At 40.3% G+C, this 16,844-nt stretch overlaps 3 protein-coding genes across 8 annotated transcripts in view; 2 read left to right on the forward strand and 1 right to left on the reverse strand.

Moving 5' to 3' along the window:
* LOC107267942 (protein 5NUC) overlaps positions 1–308 on the reverse strand; it is a 12,576-nt gene extending 12,268 nt beyond the window's left edge. Inside the window, exon 1 of the mRNA XM_025085250.1 lies at positions 174–308. Within this exon, the coding sequence (XP_024941018.1) occupies positions 174–293 (120 nt within the window). The 5' untranslated portion in view covers positions 294–308. The remainder of the gene's footprint in view (positions 1–173) is intronic.
* Positions 1–7,239, forward strand: part of LOC107267935 (apyrase) — an 8,310-nt gene extending 1,071 nt beyond the window's left edge. The window contains exons 1-11 of one of the 2 annotated variants that reach the window (XM_015740149.2): positions 8–102; positions 1,794–1,934; positions 2,985–3,210; positions 4,024–4,140; positions 4,249–4,329; positions 4,415–4,616; positions 4,849–4,954; positions 5,042–5,291; positions 5,366–5,551; positions 5,749–5,885; positions 5,996–7,239. In XM_015740149.2, coding sequence (XP_015595635.1) covers positions 1,798–1,934; positions 2,985–3,210; positions 4,024–4,140; positions 4,249–4,329; positions 4,415–4,616; positions 4,849–4,954; positions 5,042–5,291; positions 5,366–5,551; positions 5,749–5,885; positions 5,996–6,239 — 1,686 coding nt within the window. In that variant the 5' untranslated portion in view covers positions 8–102; positions 1,794–1,797 and the 3' untranslated portion in view covers positions 6,240–7,239. Of the gene's footprint in view, positions 1–7; positions 103–1,793; positions 1,935–2,984; positions 3,211–4,023; positions 4,141–4,248; positions 4,330–4,414; positions 4,617–4,848; positions 4,955–5,041; positions 5,292–5,365; positions 5,552–5,748; positions 5,886–5,995 lie in introns of those variants that run through there. The other variant, XM_015740148.2, reaches the window with a different exon arrangement.
* Positions 7,240–7,512: 273 nt separating this feature from the next.
* Positions 7,513–15,403, forward strand: LOC107267941. 5 transcript variants are annotated; one of them, XM_015740162.2, is made up of 4 exons: positions 7,516–8,194; positions 8,266–8,368; positions 11,085–11,196; positions 13,575–15,403. In XM_015740162.2, exons 2-4 carry the CDS (start codon positions 8,327–8,329, stop codon positions 14,267–14,269), a joined length of 849 nt encoding a protein of 282 aa, XP_015595648.1. In that variant the 5' UTR covers positions 7,516–8,194; positions 8,266–8,326; the 3' UTR covers positions 14,270–15,403. The 5 variants fall into 5 exon arrangements, with proteins under 5 accessions (XP_024941035.1, XP_015595648.1, XP_015595647.1 ...); XM_025085265.1 differs by lacking the exon at positions 7,516–8,194 and adding an exon at positions 8,488–8,530 and having other exon boundaries at positions 8,363–8,455; XM_025085267.1 differs by lacking the exon at positions 8,266–8,368 and having other exon boundaries at positions 7,513–8,194.
* Positions 15,404–16,844: the final 1,441 nt, after the last annotated feature.

Raw genomic sequence — 16,844 nt, forward strand, 5'->3', positions numbered from 1 at the left:
CCCCCCCCCCCGACTTCCCCACCGACACATAGGATCGTCTCCATCCACAAAAGTGCTCAAGGGTCAGCGACGTCTTGTAGCATTTTCAGGAAAGCGAACAAGGTATACTATACAATCGTGAAAGATAGACACTTAGATTGACTGCACGTAAGACTCGATAGATCGTAGCGTACCTTAAGGATGGTCAAGGTCCTCGTCGGGAGGTCCGAAAAGCCCATAGTGCGACCACAACTTGGGCCCGACCTACTGAGCAAGCTCAGCAGATGAGGCGTAAAGGCAGCCACCGTCACCATAGTCTACGTGTGTCTCTCTAACAGAATGAACTACCCTCTTATGGCTACTCGAAGAAATATGCTTAGTCCAACCAAAGAAATAGGAAAAATAAGACAAGCACAATGGAAAGTGAACGAGAACAGAAAAGAAAACAAAATGAACGTAGCAAAGTCAGGAATACGAGTATAGGACTAAATAAGAAATAAATACAGAAAAAAAGGATACAAATGAATAAAACGGGATCGTCCTAGAGACCGGTATAGGGGACCGGCTCGTCAGGGAATCAGCTTTCTAAGCCTAAGTGCTCTCGAAAGTGACCCCCGGCCCCCCACTCCGTGGGTTCTGCGCAGCAAGTCTGCGCTCTGCAAATTTTATAATTTCCAGCACTTCTGTTACCCACCGTGGTGCCTGCTTTTTAAGTGTAATGTATACAGTTATTAACATAAATCATCATTCGGGCCACTACCAACTTATAAACTTTTATCTGCTCTCTAATATGGCTACCAATGATATCATCTAATGGCCAGAAGCTAAAAAGTACTACATTACTGAAATAAAACCCACAAAAAAATACTTACGTGTAAAAAACTATGCCAAGTACAGGAGTGTCGTGAATTCCTCTAACAAAAAGTATTGAAATCATATTATTAATGCCAAATACATGTCACTAATTATCTGCTTATTACTTGTATGTGAATTAGCACCAGCCCATCATTTTAATTGTATTTTCAAAATATCCTATAACGTCTACGCTACTCTTTTATATTGCTACTGCTTTTCATACTTAATTATTATTTAACGGTCATTTAATAATTAACAAAACTTTAGGTGATTTCTTATCGAGTACTACTTGGGGGTTTCGTGCATTACTTGATATAAATTTGCGTTCGTGATGCCGGGCTTTAAACTCAAAACCAACGTTAACTTTCTATATAGAGCATTTTTACAATAACTCGTCAAAAATAATCACGGTAAAAGCCTAATAACAAATATATAATCTTAAGCTCGTATTCAGAATTCACTCTTAAAGTTACTAACAGAGTCGCTTTTAGTTAAAAGTCACTGACAAATGACAAAAGCACGCTATTAGCACTAAAAGCGAATTCTGGATATGGGCTTCAGAATACTATTAATACGTTCAAAGTAAATATTTTGGAATTTCTCACATGAACCGGCCAAATAGTATTCGATAAGGAATCGTCCAACCTAACCTATACAACAAGTTTCCTGTACTTGGAGCGAGACTCGACCGAGTCTCTTGATCATGAGAGCGCTGGGTTCGCTCGACTAGGATTGTCAAATGCAATAGTCTCGTGTAATATCATGAACAGGGTCCTAGTAGTGGAGCAGGTAATGACAGTTAACTCTAGAACTGTAAGATGGCATCACCGGCGATGCCAGCTACAATTTAACTACTGTACAAAAGCGATGCCTTACCGTTGTCGGGTTAAGAAGGATACGAACAAGTAGGTATCGGTCTTGATTTTATTAATTATTGTTTTATTATTTATTTTTATAAGCACCATGATCCACACGGCTCTGTGGTTGGTAATCCTGTTGGTGCAGACGTGTCATGGGTTCACTGGACGGGGTCTCATGTATCCTGGCAGATCAGACTTGTTCGAACTCTCCATTATACACCTCAATGACTTTCATGCTAGGTAAGTCAAATAATTTTTGGACACCTGTTTGATCTTATCCCATCTCTTTGTTCTAGCCGTACTTGTCATTATTAATCACACAGACGATAATGAATTCTATAGAAAATAAAATTATATTTTAAATAATATATTTTTAAATTTCGATTATGCTTGAATGCCGTAAGAATATTTGTTTGTATCTCTTTATTAACTTTATTTGATCAATTGCATCATTTAAATTGTTTAAATTTTTCGTTACTGTTTATGTTAGGCGTAGAGGTTTTTTAAAAATATTTTCAAACTCTGCAATTTGTGTTTTTTTTCTTTAAAATAATGAATTTTTTTATAACAATTTTTAATATCCTGTCAATTATTCTTTGCATTCTCTCCAATCCAGTTTCTTCGTAAATTCCAGACTCTTTTTACAGCTTATGGCCATGTCACTTTAATTGATCGAACCGAATTACATACTACTACTTAAAGTAAATTACACTCAAGTTATTTATCGATTATTATATTGAGAGATTTCAGTGCTCATGACCCACTGGACCAATTTGCGGAAACATTCTGCGTCAGCGTTTCATGACACTTTCCATAGAGCGTGTCCAATGCCCATTTATTATTTAGTCATCTCAGGCAGATTTTTATGTATCGTTAATCGAACAACACGACTCAATTAATTGCAATACAGAGTAATTGGTCGATCGTCCAATCGAAAACCGGAGTCGTATTTTTATCGCGATTTCTCTGACCTGCATAAGTCGTCGAGGAGATAGAAAAAAAGATGTACCTAAAATTATTCCCGATTGTGTAATTAAGTGATTACCCATGGACATCACGATGATTGATTGACACTTAAAATAATATAGATTGACAATTAAAAATAATAGTGTAAAAATAATAATCATTGAATAATATAAGAACACCGTGAATTATGTTAATTCCTAAGGTCAATATTAAGACGTCAATTTTTGCATAACAGCAATTTTGTACTATTAATACAATTTTTCATTTAGTTTAAAGTAACGTACATATATGCAATTATAATGTGTGATCCCGGGAATTCCTCAGATTCGTGCAAACAGGTCCATCCTCAGGCACTTGTTACGAGGGTAACGAGGACGAATGCGTGGGTGGAATAGCCCGCGTCTACACGGCAACCCATCGGATGGTCAAAGAACGTCCAAACGCGATATTTCTAAACGCCGGGGACCATTTCCAGGGGACCTTATGGTACACTGTTCATAGATGGAACGTGACAGCGAAATTTATGAATATGCTGCCACATGACGTTATGGTAAATTAGTTAAGCAAAATTAATATATGTTGGAAATATCGATAACTTGTATTGTTATCGATTTCAATCTCACTGATCAACATCCAAGTCGTCCTCTTACACGTCACAATCGCCAATCCTAATTATTTTACCATATCGAATTAATGAATTAAAATGGAAAAAAAATTAATAATTCACTTACACAGTGTCATTAGTTAATATCATCCCTACGTTTGTGTTACGTCCCCTAGAGATGACGATTGAGGTTATGTGAATCTTTTTTTGGTATGTCAATTATAACAGCATAGCTGTCAAATATTTAAATGTTATACCCCGCGAAATTCAAATCATGCATTCCATATGAGTATGGTGGTTTATGAATTGTATATTTACGAGTATATATACACGTGCACGCACTTAGCATAATAATAAGTACGTTTACGACTTTATACTTGATATATACCCATCCAAGATATTTTGATGTCTATGACGCAAAGAGGTTATGAATATACCTTTTTAATGTTCTCTAATTTTCACAGAAACGATTCACGATTTTCCAATCGCGTATTTTGCATCGTTCTATGTAAAGTGGCTGTAACTTCACAACTGCCCGTGGGTGTCTGGTAGCTGTAATTTGCGAAAGGCCATGGCGAATGATTAAAGTAATTGAGTGCGGTATATCGACCAGATGATGATCAACGATCGACGAAGACCATTCGATCGATAAAGCAATCGATTCGCAGATCTTAACTCCTATCATGTGTCATCCCTTAAAGACATTGCAGGTTAGAGACAAGTTTTATTTTTAATGCAACCTTCATTTGTGATTCACAGACTATCGGTAATCACGAGTTCGACAACAAGATTGCTGGGGTAGTACCGTTTCTTAAAATGGTCACGTCACCCGTGGTCGTCACTAATATCGATGACAGAGAAGAACCCGACATACAGGTTCGTTAATGATACTGCGTGTATCATGAGTCACTATAAGTGACTGCAATTAGACTCGATAATTTGAGGACAATTATTGTAATAGCTTGACGATCGGCATTATTTCAGGGCTTGTACACTAACAGCACGATTATCGTTAGGAACGGCACGCAGATCGGAGTCATTGGAGTCATTTTGTCAACGACAGATGTCAGTACCGATTTTATAATTTTCCATTTTTTTTCCAAATTCACCGTTTTTCTTGAAAGTGCGAATAAGAGATTTTTCATTACAGAAAATTGCCAGTACGGGAAAGTTAAAATTTCTTGACGAAGTGGAAACCGTGAATGCAGAGGCTGAAAGATTGAAGGCACAAGGGGTAAAGATTATAATTGTCTTAAGTCATTGTGGTTTAGACGTGGATAGAGTAATGGCAACTCGATGTCCTAACGTGGACGTCATCGTGGGAGGACATTCGCATACGTTCCTTTACTCAGGTGGATATGTGTTAAATAATTAATTTTATAGTGTACTGTAATTATTTTTTTTTTCCTGGGATTTAATTCATGGAATTCTGGGTGTATTTTTTTTTTCCTGGGATTTAATTCATACTTTATTTAAAATTACGTTAGCGCCATTAATAATATTTCATAAACTTCGCGTACAAACTTATATCAGTCTATTTGAGGAAACCGGAGTATCTCGAAATGAACATGCCAAATTTAATAGGAGAGCCACCCCACACCGACACTGCCGAAGATGAGTATCCGGTAGTAGTGAGGCAAGATGGCACAGAGAGAACTGTCCTTATCGTTCAAGCGGCAGCTTTCACCAAGTAGGTATAAGATGCCTTAATTTTCTCTCGAAATCTGTACACGAAAGTAACGGAAATACAATCTGCCATTGGCGTTTCTTGCTTTAGATACTTGGGCAATCTGACTGTGTGGTTTGATGGAGCTGGCGAGGTATCTGATTGGGAGGGTAATCCAATTTTATTGGATTCATCGATAGAACAAGATCCAGATGTTTTGGCGGCATTAGTACCATGGCAGGTCGAGGTGGATGCTTTGGGAGATGCTAAAATTGGAGATCTTAAAGTATATCTTTATAACAATTGTCGTTACGGGGAATGCAACGTGGGTAATTTGATAACGGACGCTATGGTCGATGCTGTATGTATAATTGAAATTCTAAAAATATCCGAAGAGAGTATATATAACGGTTAACAAATATTTCGTATAATTAGTACGTGGATGCTGCTGAGAACAGTACCTATTGGACGTATGCGGCTATTTCTTGCACAAATGTGGGTGGCGTTCGTTCTTCAGTTCTTGAAACGAACGGCGTTATCACATATGCTGATGCCGTTACAGTACAACCTTTTGAAAATACCTGGGACGTAGCAGAATTACTTGGATCCGATCTTATTCTGGTAACTAAATATGCTATTGATATATAAAGTGTGCCCCGCGCAAGCCTTAATTTTTATACGGGTATGCAACTCGGGTTGCCTATGATTAGGCGTTTCTTCACGGTTTCAGTTAAAATCATATTTTCACATATGTACTGTAATTCCTGTAGGGAATTTATGAATATTTTGGAAAATTATATATTATTACTGATTGATAGGCTCTGGAAGATGGGGTTGCTACCAGTTACAGCAACACGTCATTCGTGGGTAAGGGCCTCTTAATTTGGTCAGGCATAAAGGTGACTTACAACCTATCTAACGAGGTGTATTCCAGAGTGGTTGATGTTAAAGTCAGGTGAGTGGAATAGCCATTCCGAAAAGGGTACCTCGAGTTCGTTAGTCATCTCGTACGTGACGACTATTAATCTTGAGTTTGCCTTTTAACTCCTCGCGGTCCTGTTTCAGGTGTCGTGCCTGCCAGATTCCAGAGTACCAGGATATTGTCGAGGACGAGTGGTACAGAATAGTCGTACCGTCATTCTTGATTCAAGGAGGTGACGATGCTTCAGTTATAGTTAATAATCATCGAAATCATGAAGTAGGGACATTGGATATTGATCATTTCGTTAATTATATTTCTAAAATTAGCCCAGTCACCTACGGTACCGACGGACGAATGATTATCACTGGAACGTGGTCCGTTTCGTGATTTTGAAACGAATTAATTTATCATCCGTTCAACAGCTATAGAATTTTTACACACATTTTCCCACGAAGACAACAAAATCTTTCGAAGATGGGTGTAGTTACATGAGTATTATAATATTTTAAAAATATTTTAATAATGCATTAGTCACGTAGTACGTTTTTATAGGATTATTATAATTGTAGTATTATTGTAGAAATTCGACAGGTAGGATTCAAATAGATTATTTTCCTGACAATGCTCCAACATTAAAAAATGGGCAAAGCTTTACTATAGTAAAGTATTTAAGCATATGCTATACTCTGTTAATGCATTTTCGTTGTGATGAAACGAATAAAAAAATAAAGATGGCACTGATTGTAAATGCAAATTACTTTGTTATCGATGATCGTTACGAATATATGTACTAATGATACGTGAGAAGTAACACGTACTTCAAATATACTTTGAAGAGAATTACAAAAGCAACAACGTAAAGCGGAAAGTATCCGATTGGTATAGCTTTTATCGCGCGGTATCTTGGGATCGGGGCAGGTGAAGCATTTAAATAATATATCGAACAGGTGAAATAGCAGCTGTGCCTTTTCGATGCTACAGTCAGGTATCCAGAATCATAACGCTCGTACTAAAGACATTTTAATTCAAATTTCAATGGATCACATGGCCGCCATATTATTCATTAACAATTCCAGCAGCTGTAAACCTTATTCTCTAATTGCAAAGTACCATTCCGCATCCGCAGAGGAGTAGCCATTAATCAGCCTGCGAAACGATAAAATGTATCTTCCGGAATTCTCATAACGTCCCTGTGTCGTTTACGAGCCATACTAAAGTTTCGAGTATCATTATCCAATCCTAATTACAATTCTACTTGCGTATGAATCACGACGAATTAATTAGTGAACCGCATCACTTGACAATTTCAATGAAAATAATCCCAGCCAGAATTTGTTGTCTCTGCAAACTTTTCAGGTATTTATCAATAAACATTTATTGCCCAGTATACGCAATTAATTATTTAAAAATCCAAAAAAATCGAATTTACCTATCCATTGATTTTTTGGTAATTATAAATTCTCCCGGGCTACAATATTTGAGCATGAGAAAAACGCGAGTATTTAAAATATTAGTGCCGCTCGCGGTACACACAGCTATAGACCGTCGTTCACTGAGTAGGGGATCAGCAAATAAAATCCAGCGAATGGGACAACGCGAGCTTAAATAACGTAGGGTGGAGTAGTAGGGGTCTGTAATACGAATGGAGGTGGCTTCTAGGTACGATATGAAGTGAAGGCAGCTGCGACTGGGAGTAGAAACGAGAGCCAGCACGGCCATCATGGAAAGGCAGGCCTGCCTTCTGCCGTTTCGTGGGCTTCCTGACGATCCTCTTCGGACGTCTTCGACAGTATTCCCGAAGGCGAGGAGCCCGATGGGTCGTCTTCGTTTATTCTGAACTCGTGTCACGCGCCTCGTGTCGTGTAGTGCTGCAAGTGTCACGAGTACCTAATATGTTTGTTCACTTTAGTTGAAACGTGTTCGATAATAAACTTTCTGGATTGTTTACCCGATATTAGGAAATTTAATTAACTGAATATAAATTCAAGCTTTCTTTTAGACACATTGACTTGACTCTTACGGTAGTTAACATTGTACAGCTTATATTACGAGATCAGCCATATTCTCTCAAGATCTCTCCGGCATCGCAAGTCGGAGTGACATTCCGCGGGATCGATTGGCTTGACGTCAAGCGGAAAATTACTCGGTTGCGTCGCTGCGCGTGAAGAGAGTATTCCCTGTCTTTCTTTCTTCTTCCTCCACTTTGTTGCTACCTCATTCTCGTACTCCCATCGTGAAAATGTGCTCGTGACGGATTCCGCGGGGACAATCCGCTCGTGAAACTTGTGTCATCGCGGACGTCGTGTTTTTGTGGCCGGGTTGGCGCTACACAACGAACTACTGTTAGTATATCTATAAGCACGCCAGCGTAAACTGGGAATATTGTGTTATTAATAAATAATAATTATTGAAGCGGGATTTTTTTTCGTGAGCTGTGCGCGGTGTCGTGTGGCGGTGATTGACTGAAGGGAATCATGAGAGATACTAGCGACATGATGGAAGACACCGTGTCGGAGGTAATCAACGATCAATTGTTTGACAATCCAATATTCTCAATGGCTTCCTGTAAATAAATCAAGAGAGAGAGAGAGAGAGAGAGAGAGAGAGAGAGAGAGAGAGAGAGAGAGAGAGAGAAACAGAACAGCTAGAGAGTGAAGTAAAGCATGAGAAACTGGATTGTGAGTTATATATTTATGTACGTACTGTTAAACAATGATACGAAACATGTGAGTGGTAAAGATGCGATGAAAGAAGGAAGGAAGGAAGGAAGGTCTTTTGACACTTGTATCCTGATGACATGCCACATTCAGACTTATCGATGAAGACTCGTAGACATTCTTTGAGACATATTAAGAGTTTACTGATCCGTGTATGTTCATTGTGTTACTTATAAGGAGAAATATCAGGTTTTATAATCATGAAGATGAATGATTCATGTATTTTACTTACAATGCACTGTGACGCCTCTCACCCTGTTGTTTTTAATTACCGGTTGAAAACTATGTTGATTTTTGTGTCTTCTCTTAAGTCAAACTTACGTAAATATCTTTATAATATACTTCGTTCTCGATTTTTTTCCAAGCTCCACATAACCGTTGTTTTTTTTTTCAATGATATATGTACACCTTATCAGTCTCTACCGTACGAATTATTACCTCTTGGCAAATACGAATGGATTTCTGTCCGTTGAGAGAATCCATTATGTGAATTTTTAGCCTGCTGAGAATCATTTAAAAGGCACGTAAACCCCTTTTACATTAGATAATACGATTTCGCAGATATTTCAATCATTAAATATAATTGATTAATCCCATGTCAAAACTTTCACCGATAACTTAGCAATTTCTCGACATTCGTTTATTCCATAAAACAATCATTCGAATCGATAAATCGTATATTACGTATGTAATTTCTGTCGGAACTTGAATTAACGAGCACAGGGATCATTCTCGTAGGCGTCGTTATATCCGTGACCCTTCCACGAGTTATCTCAGCGGGGCTAACGACATTTTAATGCCGTTAAACAAGCCTGTATCGGACTAGGTACCTGCGGAATAAATAAACATGTAGTATCACGTCGAGTCCCGCCAAGGAATTCCTTTTCCAGCGTGACTAATTCGATCTCAGAGAACCCTTCTATTAATACTGAACGCGTATTGTCGTATGCACCACTTCTCTCTATTTTTCTCACTCTCTGTCTCTGTCTCTCTTTCTCTCTCTACTTCAGCAGTCTTCTCTTATTTGTACCCGTTGTCCACGAGACGAATGTGTTAGCGTAAAAGAAGGCGAATTATATTGTGTTCCCCATTGCGCACTCCCACGGGCACACCGGCTCTGGCTACAGCTAGTAGCTATAGTAATACTCCGCTTAGCAACCGAAGAGACGAAGCCGTGCGATCTGGGAACATGACTTGCCACGAAGTGGTCAAACATGTCCCATTCGTATAAGTTGGTTCTTACGCATCGCGATCGTTCTATTTATATCGTACATAGAGTATATAAAAGTATAGGGCGTAATGGATTCCTTGGTATTTCACTTTAGTAGCTTTAGGAACAACGGTTTAGAGGTTATGTGTAATGGAATATGTAGTGTTAACGTCATCCTTTAATAACGTATTGGCTTCTAGTTGCATTGAATCCCGATGATTAATATCACAATGTGAATTATCTATTGAACGCGTGGGTATTGAGTTGTCGATTGCAGTGATCTGTATTTCCGACTGCTTTCAACTCAGTTCAAATGTAATATGCGTCAATACGACGGTTTGCTGGGTTAGAGGGTGAAGTGTGGGGTGAGGGTTCATGCGTCAGAACGTTTCTGTGTCGATAATATGGATGTTGGGTCTGGAGTCGGTAGGTAATAGGGTAAAGAAAGTAATTGGAAAAGTAGGGAATGAGAAAATTGGACAAATAAAGGAATATTGGACAAGTTTAGTTTTCGGGAGTTTAAAAAATTGACGTTTTTACTTAGCACTTTTTTTTTCATTTTTATGTGTGTATTTACAATCGATAAATGTCACGTATTTTCTTAATATCTCGGTGGTGTTAATTTAATAAATGAAAGTCAAATAATAAATTGTTTAAATCGCTTTGTTGTGACGTGAACTTATCTCTGGATAGATACCAATATTTTTTTTTACTTTCAATTATCTAATCTAAACCTGCGTCTTGCTTCCACCTCTTCTCGCCGACTTTCTCGTACTTTCGTCGTATCCTCTTCTCAGGCAAGAAAACAAGGAGAAGATTTTTGGTGAAATTTTACAAGACCCTTCACAAAGGATCTCTGGTAGCTTCATGGCTAGGGTTTATTTTATACTGCTACCGTCTTGAGGGTAAAATTCTCGCACATGCCAAAAGGTAACCGATGGGAGCCGAAGGGAAAGTCCAGAAACAATGAGACAGCAAATAATGCCGTAAAATTGGGTCCCCGTGGGACAAAGACCACTCGGGAGGTTGTCCACCCTTGAAAAACCACGAGATTTAAGATTTTACTACCATTGCCAACTCAAACTTTTCTCTCTTTGGGCAGTGGGTCAGTGGTGTCACGTTATGTCGTAGTCCTGGAATTACCTTAAAAGTCAATAAATTTCTCTTTACAAGTCCGTCCGTACTTCCCTAACACCATAGCTACTCGTACCATAACCTATATTACACGAGACCAGGTAAAAGTCTCTAGAAAATTGATTTCTGTCTCTCTGGTGTTTTTTTTTCCTTTCTATTCCCATGTTTCAGGATACACTGATGGACTGTGGAGGTGGTGTTGGAGACGACAGTGGTGGAGGTGGTCTCGAGGATCTAGTCAACCTGGCAACGAACATTGCCGATTCGGCACCCACCATACGAGGTAAGACATCAAATTACCCGACGGACAAGATCGTAAAACATAATGAACGAAGCAAATAGACCTGCAGCGATATCGTTATATGCACACGATGATGTATTAAATTTACGCGCTCGTGTACGTAATTAATTATTATTTCGTATACCGTAATGTGGTTATGAGGCTGCACGATATTCATGAGCACAGTCACGCGGACGCGTTTATTACTTCCTTATTAACCAGCTCGGTATTATTAATCGATATGATTGTCAGTGAACCTCGAATTTCTTCAACTGACATTCCTTTTTATCACGAGAAATCCCACAGCGACACAAAGTGAATGCTGAAAACTAGTTCGTAAAACAAAAATATTTTCACGCTTTTGGTCGGAGCTCTATTCGTGAGGTAAATCCCATCGATTATATGTACCAACGTACTCGATATCACAATAACAATATCGTATCCATTTTGAACGTGGCTTTCAAAGGGGAAAACGGAATGGCGATAGCTGCTCATGTTTCCCCAATATCCTGGAAACCCGAAGCACAGTGGAGGAACGTCGCTGCGTAGCATTCCCATAAGATTCCCAGGACTCCTATCCCTCCTTTATACATAAATCGGTGAATTTCTCATAGAACTCTCCCCTACCGATATATTAGCAATGCCCCATCATCTCCATGAAAGGGCCGTACAATGTCTTCGGTCGGTAGTGCGAATATTTATAAAGTTGAAATAACTATGAATACCTGCCTGAAAGGACGTATCGAGTGAAAATCGGTCAGTGGGAAAGGTCAGTGTTATGAAAAATCGACCGTGGGATCAGTCGTACTTACCGATGACGTCACTTAGAGACCACCCAGTGATATTCTGCATCAGTGTCCTGTTAAGGCACTTACATGCCATGTAACTACCTAGACGCAATTCTTCGTTATTCTCGGCTAATAATTATAATTAAATACAGACGACATGCTGATTTTTCGTATCGTCCTTTATTTACCGCGGCAGGAAACCGTAAACCGGATCATGAATAATCTTGAATAGGACAATGATTCCTCCAGAGTAGGACGAATAGATGAAGGAAGCATGATGATTTGCGAGAATGATCGTTAAAAGTCCTGGGCTCTTGGGGAGGGTTCGTTTTAAATTAGATGACCTCCTTCTGAATGATGAATTTTATATGCTAATGGCGAGGGCTGCTATCCATCGGGAGAAATTACCGCATTGCTAAGGGTATATAGACAGAGAGAGGGGTTAGGGTTTATAGGGGTTACTTGAATCAGATTACCGGTAAGTCCCGTCGAAGTCGTTCGGGTACTCCCGTTTAATACTGTATCAAACTCGAAGGATCAAGTTACGTTCCTTGATTTGGTAAAGTCGAGTCCTACCATGGTAACCTGCTCGCCCCTATTATCAATCCTTCATTGCTTTTGACGTTTCCAAACCCATCTCTACGTCTTTGCACCGCGTGTGTTTTTGTTTCTATTACCTTCCATGAATTCTACCCTCGTTCGAGAAATATGACATTTCCATAATGCCGAAAGTAACGTTACGAGCTCTCAGTGGTTTATTTTTCTTTTTACGTTATAAAGCTCTTTCCATCTCGTTTTTTTGTTACCAGGCCCGGTTAACGTATACGGAATAGTTAGATACCGTCATCCCTTTATATACACGTACCCTTATTTCTTTTGCTCACGGCTGCCTGAACGAGGGGAAATCGAATCGAGCCATTCTCATTTTTTATCCGTGCTTTTACCTCGCACGTTATGTGTTTCGTCGCAGAGATATACGTTCTAGAATATTTTTTTTTTTTTTTTAACCCTGCATGACATAGGGACCATCGAGTTTCGTTTACTCACCCCATGGGCACTCGATCTCCTGCTCTCGGTCCCTTTAAATCCAGGACATTTAAATTTCGATATATCCCTGTGGGAACGTCCAGCGAGATTCGCATTGGCGTAAGCAGGGAGAAAGAGGAATTGTCCACGAGGACCTTTCTCAGCTTCGTTTCCACCCCCCACGGCCAGGAACGGGCAGAACCCCATTCCTGTTCCCAGGAACAGGTAATGTCGAAAAGCAACCCTCCAGAAGCTTTGGTTGCCCTTGAAGGGTGTCTCGACGAGACTCTATACGCAGGGATCATAACCGTAGGTAGTACACTACCCCTCTCTCTTTCGCCTTCTCTCACCATGATACAGTTACTTCGCAAGCGGGAACGAATGTGAAATTATTAAGGATAGAAGGTGGGTAGGGGACGACAGGTAGTTCCCACGAGACGTTTCTGGAGCGAGATTCCCACAGGATCATCCGTGAGCGGGCAGGATCTCTATCCCAAGATCGAGCCCAGACAAAATGGTAAGGTCAGCAGTGCGAATCACGTCACGGGTCTTTTGTGTGTTCTCTAGATGCTGCAGAGAGGCTGTTAACTCTCCTGGGAGTCGACGAGGACGAGGAAGGATCATCATCCGAGGACGAAGGCGTCGAGGTCGACCTGGAGGACAGCGAGGACGAGGACGAGCCTGGGAACGCGAGACTACTTCACGAATTGGCCGCCTCCCTCGCCCAGGAATTGAAATATGCCAAACAGAGTGCGTCGTCTTCTAGGATAATTCAAGCGACGCGTCAGGATCATCAGCATCAGGATGTACGCGAGCCGGTCCAGCGTATGGACGTCGCGCAGGACCACGTCGGGATCGATCAAAATCATGGGGAAAATGGGACGAACTTTAGCAATACGAAAGAAGCGAGCTACTCTGGAAACTGTTTTCCGCAAAGCTGCGAATTCCCATCCCGGCCGTCCAACTGTCGCGGGACAAAGCGCTTCGAACCGAGAGAAGACGGATCCTTTGGATTTCAGATGACGTCCTTTGCCTCCACTTGTCTCGATCCTCGTCTCAGGATGGATCATACGGATATACTTAACGCTGCGATGGAACCCGTACCCAGTTCCTGGGGTGCTGGATGGGACGCCTGTGCCTCGGAGGCACTTAGATATCTCGTTGAGGACGAGGGACTTCCGCCTCATCATCCCACGGTGATCGCCATGAAGAATCATCTGGATTTACAGAGAGAACGCGTATTCGCACAGTATAAGGCGTAAGGAGCGCGCATGCGCTCTTACATTGTCTCTCTCTCTCTCTCTCTCTCTCTCTCTCTTTCATTACGGAAGGATGCTTCTGTTGATGTCAATGTCAATATCTATGCCACTGGAAAGCACGTAAATACTGCTGGATCGATTATTCAATCAGTTACCTACATGTCTGTCGCGTTGACAATGTAGAGAATTGAAATTGGCAATTTATAGTCGAGACACAGACCGACGTGAGGTCGATTCTCACGAGATATTGGGGAGCTACGAGCAACGAGAAAAATATTCAATTGACAATTGCGACGTAGACCTGTGACATGGGTTTGATCAATTTTGTTGTATTAGAAGAAGAAAAAAGCAATTCGTATCAAGCCGATAACCACGATATCATTTCGCGGCCTCGCAGTGTCTGTGCATAGAGCAAATTTGTAGATTATACCTTTTAACGTGTAAGACAGCCAAGTGTGTCAGTACGCGAACCGTAGGAGTGCGTTGGTAGATCAGCCGGTGGGAGAGAATTGAGAAAATGAATGAAGAAAAAAACAAAATGTAAAAATAGCAAAAGCACGTGCAAATGAAAATTAGCGCAAATTTTCAATGTCCTGCAGACTACTAGTATCCAGCGATACTTTCCTTAAGTATATGTCAATCATCGATCGATACGATTCTGATCGAATATCGTGGACGTTATTGTACAGGCGATTAGAGTGACGCGTGAACGATCCTTTTGAATTTTTTTATTTTACTCCTCGTTCGAGCGCCATTCTATAATTATTTAATTAATAATTAGTAGCGCCAAGATGGATAACGTTTCCTGTCGAGATAGACTACTAGGCTAAGATTGACGATCGCGACGCGTGTAAGTCACATGATGATTTACAATAGTCCTTGTCAATTGACAAGGGACTCGCGCCCTTTTGCGAACGCGATCTAGACTGGCCGATAGATTATACTATAAATATTCCACATCGCGTTCCTCCCGCTCGTCGCAGGAACACGACGTGGAAATCCCATCGACGAAGGTGTCCTTTATCATTATCTGTAAATATGTATGATATCGTTTTAACTTATAAACCTATTGTTACTTTTACAATAAATCATTGTAGATAACATCGACCAGTAATAAACGACCTAAATTAATGCACACGAGGACTAACGCTGGATCTTCTATAACCTACAAGTTCCTTCTGGGGTCCGTTATTCCAGACTCCGGCACGCGACCGGATCCCTAAAACCTCAAAGGATCAGGATCCGGAGTCCTTTTATCGAGAGTTCTACGCCATTGGGGCATCTGGTGTCGGTTGTTAGCACATGCCATGCATCTGCTCGGACTTGAAGTACTTTTGTTGTCTTCTATTTCGTCGCTCCGTCTCATGAAAATAAGCCACGTCGATAAGGCGCGACATACGAATTTCTTATAGGTCGTTTGCAAAATTTCAAAGATTCACATTGGCGGCCTGCTTAGATAATAAATTCCTATTCGATATTAACGTGTAAGCAATTGGATGCGTTATCGCTTACGAAATAAAGGTAGCCCCACGTGTAAAGCCGGTATTTCTTTTACGAATGAAAACTTTAAGGTGTGCCCACAACCGACGCCATTGTCGCATCTGCTCGTCAGCTGCCTGTATCCTTCTTTCCGCCACTGCAATCTGGCGCGTGGCACCTTATTTCTGCCCCACGCACTCTTCCCGAATTTCAACCTCGCCCACTTAGAACGTTAAAGGGACCGATATCGGCGGGGAAATAGCTTTTCAATGGAAGCTCAATTTTCTATGGGTAAATAATAGTACAATTACGTCAGAGGGTTGTTACGAATATATATATATATAGCGATAAGCTTTTTTACAGAATGGGAATATGTGAAATGTAAAAATACATAATATACACAGTGATAGTGCATAAATTGACTGTACACAGGGAAATTGGATGTTTCCTTATATACCTATATATTTATATATAGATGTATTATTATAGCATATACCAAAGATAAAGGAAAGCGGATGAAACTTTCAAAATGTGAATTTCCTGCGAGATGGAGCGAAGTAATATATATTCTCGTTTATGATACGAAAACTTATATAAAAGAGGCGGCGGTTGTTCGGTTTAATCTAAATAGAAAATCTAATCGTACTGGTTCATCCTTAAGACTCAAGGAACCCGTATACGTACCGATCCTATATCCCGGGCTGCAGGATTCGAGATTTCAGATAGGCATGTTTTTACTTCACTTTTCTTTGTTCACTTTCTGACCCTCCTTAAAACCGGAGGCCTTTTTTTCGCGAGACATCATTTCGGTTTTTTGGCTAGTTCGAGTGAGGGGTACTGGGACGCCAAGGAGGTGGCAAAAGGTGGTAAAGGTGGAAGCAGGCGGAGGTACCAAAGGTACGAACAGCTGTCCTGGTATAACCGTCAGGTGGTATCCCGTGTAGACGTCAGCTGTGGGGGTGAAACTCTTTTCTGAAAGGGTTCAGAGAATTTCAAATAAATTCTCATAGTCCATTCGATCGGGATGAAATCGAAATTTCACAAAGATATATATATATATATATATATATATATATATATATATATATATATATTTGTG

Source organism: Cephus cinctus, unplaced genomic scaffold (genome assembly GCF_000341935.2).
Source record: "Cephus cinctus unplaced genomic scaffold, Ccin1 Ccin1_scaffold0462, whole genome shotgun sequence".
In the NCBI taxonomy this organism is placed as follows: Eukaryota; Metazoa; Arthropoda; class Insecta; order Hymenoptera; family Cephidae; genus Cephus; species Cephus cinctus.